This window comes from Neomonachus schauinslandi, chromosome 6 (assembly GCF_002201575.2).
Source record: "Neomonachus schauinslandi chromosome 6, ASM220157v2, whole genome shotgun sequence".
NCBI lineage: Eukaryota > Metazoa > Chordata > Mammalia > Carnivora > Phocidae > Neomonachus > Neomonachus schauinslandi.
Genome location: NC_058408.1, coordinates 121,900,935 through 121,907,872, shown reverse-complemented (window position 1 = coordinate 121,907,872; position 6,938 = coordinate 121,900,935). Strand labels below are relative to the sequence as shown.

Here is a 6,938-nt window from a genome sequence, read left to right as displayed (position 1 = left end):
CACTCGTTCTCTCTCTCTCTCTCTCAAATAAATAAATAAAAATTAAAAAAAGATAAGTCATTAGAAAGAAAATTATGGAAGAGACTTGAATGTGCTAATAGGTTGAGGGGAAGTATCCACTGGAGAGGGAAAACAGAGAAGGGTTAATTAGTGATACAGGCGTCTGATAAAGTTGAGAGAAAAACCGAAGTGGGGATGCCTCACCCTTGGAGAGGCTGCAGGGAAGGCTGGAAGGATGGGAGTGACCAAAGATAAGATAGCTGTTTGGGAAGGGATTGTTAGGCACTTGGGAAGAGCACAGGCCGTTTGTTTGATGAAGTAATACTCCAGTGGGACAGGCTCTGCTGTTTCTGACAGTGTGTGTGTGGAAGGAGAGAGCACAATGGGGGAAACTGGTGAACTTGGAAGGGAGGGAAAGAATTCCAGACAAAATGGGATTCTTGGTCTCTGAAGTGGAACCCAGAAATTGGCAGTTTTCTTCTCAATCTATTTAACACTAACACCCACCAGGGAGCTCAGACTTCTGAGCCTGTCTCTCCTGGCTTAGGGCTGCAGGGTCAGGTCTCAGTTGAGAGATGTGCTCAAGAATCACAGACTTTATTTCTTTAAAAAAATAAACTCAAGTGGAATTCTTAAATTTATTCAGGAAAAAAAAAGTCCTTGAGGGACAAACATTTTGAAAACCACATTTTTGCAGTACATAAATCTTCCTGTTGGAATTAAGGACTTTGGCGGAATTAATAAGCAGACAGAAAAATTTACACAAAGGTAATAGTTGCAAAATATTGAAATGCAGAGTCTCACCGACACACCTCTTTATCAGACAATGGTTAAAATGAAGGCAAGAAATGTTTCAAAATAAAATACCAAGCATTAAGAGAATTTTGAGCTCCGGAGGGTCAGGAGAAGTCATTCGCCATTCCACAAACACGCCCATATAGCCCGTCGAGGGGGCAGGCATTACACAAAAGGAAGAAACCTTTCCTGCCCTCAAGCCTGGACGGAGGAAAACTAACTGCAAAAGTCAGTATCTCTGACAGAAAGATCAGATACACTGCGTGAGGACAGGCACGACGTGCAGTAAGGTGATTGATAAAAATCAAGCCCTTTCGTTCTGACAGGTGGAGCACGACTTCTCCAGGACTTAAAGGAAATTGGGCGACAGGACACGAATCACAGACCTTGTGAAGCTCCCCCGGGGCCACCCGCCTTCGGCCAGCGCGCCGCTCTGGGACACTGCAGGCTCACACGCGCGTTCACCGGGGTGCCACCTGCCCGGCGCCGCAAGAGGGCGCGCGGCCGACCCGGGGCGCGGAAGTCCCACCCCTATTTCCGGCGGCGGAGGATGGGGAGGAACCAGCGGTAGCTTCCGCCTTGCGCAGTGTTGGGACTTGGGCACGTGTGTTAGTTGCCGCCTCGCGATTCCTGGATTACCTCTATCCCTGATGAAAGTGTAGGATCGGGACTCTTCATATTTAAGGATGAAGGCGGTAAGTGTCTTGAGGAGCCCGATCTCCGCGGCTTAGGGCCCCTTTGGCTGACAGTCGCTGCCTGGTGTAGTTTTTCGGCGAGTTTTTGCCCTTGTGAAGGGGGCGGTGGCTTGGATTCGGGGCTCCCTCCTCTCTGTGCTCTGCCAACTTCCCGGCACTTGGATCTGGAGCTTCCTTGATCGCCCACTGTGCTCGCACTTGGCTTCAGGGGGCCGCGATGATACAAGCACGGAGTCTTCTGTCTGTAGGGTGTCGGACATTAAAGGGTTCTTCGAGACCATCTTTCGTACCCTTTCTTTTACAAATGGGTAACAGGGTCCTGTTCTCAACGAGTTTATAATGTGAGTCATGGGACGCGAGATGAGTCCATTTTCTTCCCTAAAGGGTAAGGGGATAGCAAAGTAAGTGATTTGCCCTGGTTCTCACAGAAAATAAGAGCTGGGATTTGCATTTCTGAATAAGGGGTTACCAGCAAGCGTTGAAATCCAAAGATCCGAATTCTGTTTTGCCCTCCTTAGTTTAGGGGTCTTTAACAAGTCATATAATCTCTCTCAGCTTTAGCTTTTTCAGTAATAATTTGAAGGTAACAGCAATAACTGCTTAACTAGGCTGTTGGGATCAAATATGTTGGAGAACTTTGTAAACAGTAAGAGGATATATGAATGGCACTTACTTTAAAGACAACATTTTGTTCTGAGTTTGCAGTTTAAATTTCTGGGTATGCAGTACTCGTGTTGTTGTCTTCTAGAGAAGAAATAAAAAACAGATCCCCAGCTTTCGGAAGTTACTAAAAACTAGTAAAGTCAAACTTGAAAACAAGCTAAAAAATAAGCAATTTAAACAACAAAGCACTCTCAAGAAGTACCGAAAAGAACAGAGGAAACTAAGGCAAGCTGTAAAAGATGCTGTGTCTAAGAAACCGATCCCACTGGAGGACCCAAAGGAAAAACGACCAGGTAATTGTGAAAGCATTCATGTCCTGTAGTTTCTTTTGATTTGTCCTAAAATGTTCATTAAAAAAAAAAAAGAAATTGTCTACAAAATAGTTAATTTTATTTTTTGAATTTTTTTTAAAAGATTTTATTTATTTATTTGACAGAGAGAGACACAGCGAGAGAGGGAGCCCAAGCAGGGGGAGCGGGAGAGGGAGAAGCAGGCTCCTGGCTGAGCAGGGAGCCCAGTGCGGGGCTCGATCCCAGGACCCTGGGATCATGACCTGAGCTGAAGGCAGACGCTTAACGAGTGAGCCAGCCAGGCGCCCCGACAAAATAGTTAATTTTAAAAAACAAGGTGAAAAGTAGTGTGCATTGATGCTTTCACTCACTTGAAATTATAGGCTTTTGCCACATGTATGAGATGCTTATACCATTTGAATAAAAAGGAGGAAAAAATATATTTATAAACTCAAATACACTATCACAGAAAAAGATTTTCAGAAAATGCTTTTCCTTTGACCTAACATGTTACTGTTAGGAATTCAGTCTATGATTATATTTGAAAAAATTTGCCAAGAACGTATTTCCAAGTGTGCTCATTTCAACATTATTAATAATAGCAAACAAAATGCCACCGTGATCAAAAATTGAAAGTAAGATGTTCATCAACAGAAATTGTTAAATGACACAAATGTTGTTTATCTATGGTGGAATACTATACAGCTGTTAAGACTGACAGCTGTAGTCCGTGAATATGATCTATATGATCTGAGAAGCAAAGGTTGGCAAATTGCCCACTGGAAAATGACTTGACCATCTTAAAATGCTGATATAAAGAACTTAATGGGTTAGAGAGTTTGAAGGTATAAGGGAGAGGGGGCTTAAATGATAGAACAAGGCAAGAGAAGGCAAGAAGTTAAATCCAGAGCCCAGGAGGAGAGGCACTCTTCCAATGTTAGGAGAAGGAAAACAGAAGAGATGGATGCAGATGCTGTTGAATTCATTGTGGGAAATTGCAGGAGTTTCTAGCTTCTGGCTTTTCATTTCTCAGTGATGGAGGAAGCTAGCTCCTCTGAGGATTATGAAGTGAGGTAGGTGATGGGGTTAGAAGTGTGATGATAGAGAAAAGATTTGAAAAGGCTAAGGAAGAGAGAAAGCTGATCAGGGAAATAAACCAGTTGCTGGTCACCTTTGAGAAATGGGAAGCTCATTTAAAGTAGGTAGGAGTTCCATTCTGTGCAATGTGTACATTTATATGGCGATATTTACGAGTGTTATTGGAGTCAAGGAGAATTATAAGTTCTGTTAGGGAAGACGCTAAGATTGTATTGTTCATGGTTGAATCCTTAGCACTTAGAGCAGTGCTTGGCACTTAGTTGACATTCATTTTTATATTAAAAGAGAAAGAGAGTGAGGGACAGAGGGAGAAGATAGAGTGATCAGTTGGGGTTTTGTTAGATGTCAGTGCCTAAACTGTAGAAGGGAAAGTAGTTGAGGATATTATCAAGAGGGCAGTTTGAATGATTACCATGCAGCAGAAGCCTAGGAGTGAAGATAGAACACAATGGAAGATAGAAGTAGAGTGGTCAGAGGATTGAAGGTCTATATATTTGGTCATAGAAGTGCAGTGGAAGTAACCGAATGAGAGCTGCAAGGACAGATGGTTGTGGTCAGGGGATGGGGTGAGCACCAAGGCTTGGGATGTGGCCCATGGAGGGGGTGGCTGAAGTGGAATGGAAGTGAGAGTCCGTGGGGATCAGAAGGAGCGAAGCGGCTAAATCATCGGTTCTCGCGTGCTCTGAGAGACCTTGCAGACTGTGTGGAGGCGTTTTATTTTTTGGTTGTGACAGTGACGTGGGAAGGCTCCTGGCATTTAGATTTCAGGGGTTGGAGATGCGAGCATTTTGCTTAGCTCAAGACCCCCAGTGGAATAAAGAGCTGTCCTGCCCAACGTGTCATTAGTGCTTCCATTTAGAAACACTGGGCTGACATACTAGAAAAGCATAAACTTTTCCTCTTGTTGACACAGAAACGTGGAGTTCTATGCCTCTAATGCCAGTTTCTGATTTTGTTGTTGTTGGAACAGGTAAAAGGATTGAGCGGGAAGAGGAGGAAGAAGAGGAAGCCCTTCCTTTGGATATGATGGATGAAGATGACTTGCAGTTAATGAGAGACTTAGGACAAAGAGCATCTTTTCTAACGAGAGATCTTTCTTCTAGGTAATACTTCATTTAGATTATAAACATTCACATCCTTTCAGTGTTAAAAACTTGATTCAGAATTTTAGTTAGGTGGTTAGTGCAGGATGTTCAGCTCGGAACGTAAGAGAGTAAACCCTGTGACTCAGTTTATTTCCTAAATAAAGGAAGTTCATGAATAAAACAAACTGATTTTATTTAGTGTACATCTTTATTTTTTTTTGAGTCTGAAGAGTGAAGTAGAGTGCACTGGGGAAGAATGTAGTTCTCTGGGGAACTGGCAGAACAGTTCTGAGTTCTTCATGGCCACGATCTCAGTCCTTGTTATCCTGTTGGGGAGGTATTATTCCCATTTACAGAGGAAACTGATGCTTCCTGCGATCACAACTAGTGGATCTGAAATTTAAACCTAGATCTTTTTAACTCCTAAGCCCATGCAATGGTCTCAAGGATTTGGGGGAAGTAAAATAGCATGATGTCACCCTTGGCTTTGTGGAATAGTTTTCAAAAAGAATCTGCCATAACTTTCACTTCTGTTTTGCATCTGAAGGGAGAAACTACATGCAGCCGTAGTCTTCGGGGCAGAATATATGATTCTTTTATTCATTCACTATTTGAGTGCCTACTATGTGCCCGGTCTAGGTGCTAATATCTATGTACCTATTTTTTTTATTTTTTATTTTTTTCAGTATACCTATTGGAAGTTTAGCTAGTAGTTTACTCTTCTGTACTTTTTAAGTGATCTCTAGATTCCTTTTTAAATACATTAAAACTGGAATTTTTTTTTTTCTGCAGTGAACCTGTTCACGCCAAGAAACGAAAGCATGAGCGTGTTATAGATAAATATGAAAAAATACCAAGAACTCTGCAAACTGCACCAGAGAAGGAACTGATTCACTTACTTCCTATCAAGGATAAAAGTGGTATAATCCCACAGACCAGGGAGAAGCCAGGTGAATCTAATCAATCATCCAGTGTATTAGTAAAAATTTTAGCTCCTTACTAATACCACATTTTTTTCCCACTCAAGATTTAATTTTATTCTTACTTTTACCTACAAAATAGGGGGTAGCTGCAATTAGTCATATAGCAAGCTTGATGATTTTGGCCAGAAATACAGATGATTATCTCTGATGTCTGTTGTATCATGAGATAGCTGAAGCTACAATCTTGAGGTGCTTTTCTTCTCAGTTTTTTTCACCAAAGACTCTTGTTTCTAAAATTAGAATATTAGTTATCCTTTATTAGCCTTTTTTTCTTACATGTATCTTTTTTCTTGTGAAATAAAACACACAGAGAAGTCTAGAAATCAGAGTTGCCTTGTGAAGTTACGTGGTTTATCACAAAAAACACACCCATAAAACTACTGTCTGGGCAAGAAGTAAATGCTGCCGGCACCTGGAAACTTCCTTTGTGCTCCCCTCAATCATTAATTGCTTCCTCCTCACAGAAGTAACTACTTTCCCAAGTTTTATGGTAATCACTTCCTACAAAGTTTGATCACTTTAAAAGTATATTGTCAGATTTTTTTTTTAAAGATTTTTTTAAATTTATTTATTTGACAGAGAGAGAGCACAAGTAGGCAGAGTGGCAGGCAGAGGGAGAGGGAGAAGCAGGCTGAGCAGGGATCATGACCTGAGCCGAAGGCAGATGCTTAACCGACTGAGCCACCCAGGCGCTCCTATTGTCAGATTTTTTAATATACATGTTTTCCATACAGTTACAGACAGTAACCAAGATGAAGAGGATCAAGAAGAGCTGGAACTTGAGGAAGGTAATGGAATGTACTTTTGTAGTTACTAAATTGTTAATTGAGAATTACATTTTTTTTTTTTTCATAATAGTAAATGTGACTTAATTTTAGATAAAGTCTGAAATGTGCATTTTAGAGTACTGGTCATTTCAAGGTCATTTTGAACATTTTCCCACATGTTGAAAGTCTCACCTTGTGGAATTTGATTCTTTGTTGCTCTTCATTATGGAGAATTTTATGCAGTTATGTTTGTAATGTCTAGGCCTGCATGAAGAGTCTTATAAATTATTACCATTTTGAATTCTTTTTTTTTTTTTTTTTAAGATTTTATTTATTTATTTGACAGAGAGAGAGACAGCGAGAGCAGGAACACAAGCAGGGGGAGTGGGAGAGGGAGAAGCAGGCTTCCCGCAGAGCAGGGAACCCGATGCGGGGCTCGATCCCAGGACCCTGGGGTCATGACCTGAGCCGAAGGCAGACGCTTAACGACTGAGCCACCCAGGCGCCCTTTGAATTCTTTTTAATTTTAAGTGAAGGACCTGCCTACAAATACTAACTTTTT

General features: G+C 41.5%; 1 protein-coding gene across 1 annotated transcript in view; it reads left to right on the top strand.

Annotated features, from left to right (window-relative positions):
- Positions 1-1,385: 1,385 nt before the first annotated feature.
- NOC3L (NOC3 like DNA replication regulator) overlaps positions 1,386-6,938 on the top strand; it is an 11,379-nt gene continuing 5,826 nt past the window's right edge. Inside the window, exons 1-5 of the mRNA XM_044916221.1 lie at positions 1,386-1,490; positions 2,239-2,446; positions 4,512-4,644; positions 5,419-5,576; positions 6,344-6,397. Coding sequence (XP_044772156.1) covers positions 1,482-1,490; positions 2,239-2,446; positions 4,512-4,644; positions 5,419-5,576; positions 6,344-6,397 — 562 coding nt within the window. The 5' untranslated portion in view covers positions 1,386-1,481. The remainder of the gene's footprint in view (positions 1,491-2,238; positions 2,447-4,511; positions 4,645-5,418; positions 5,577-6,343; positions 6,398-6,938) is intronic.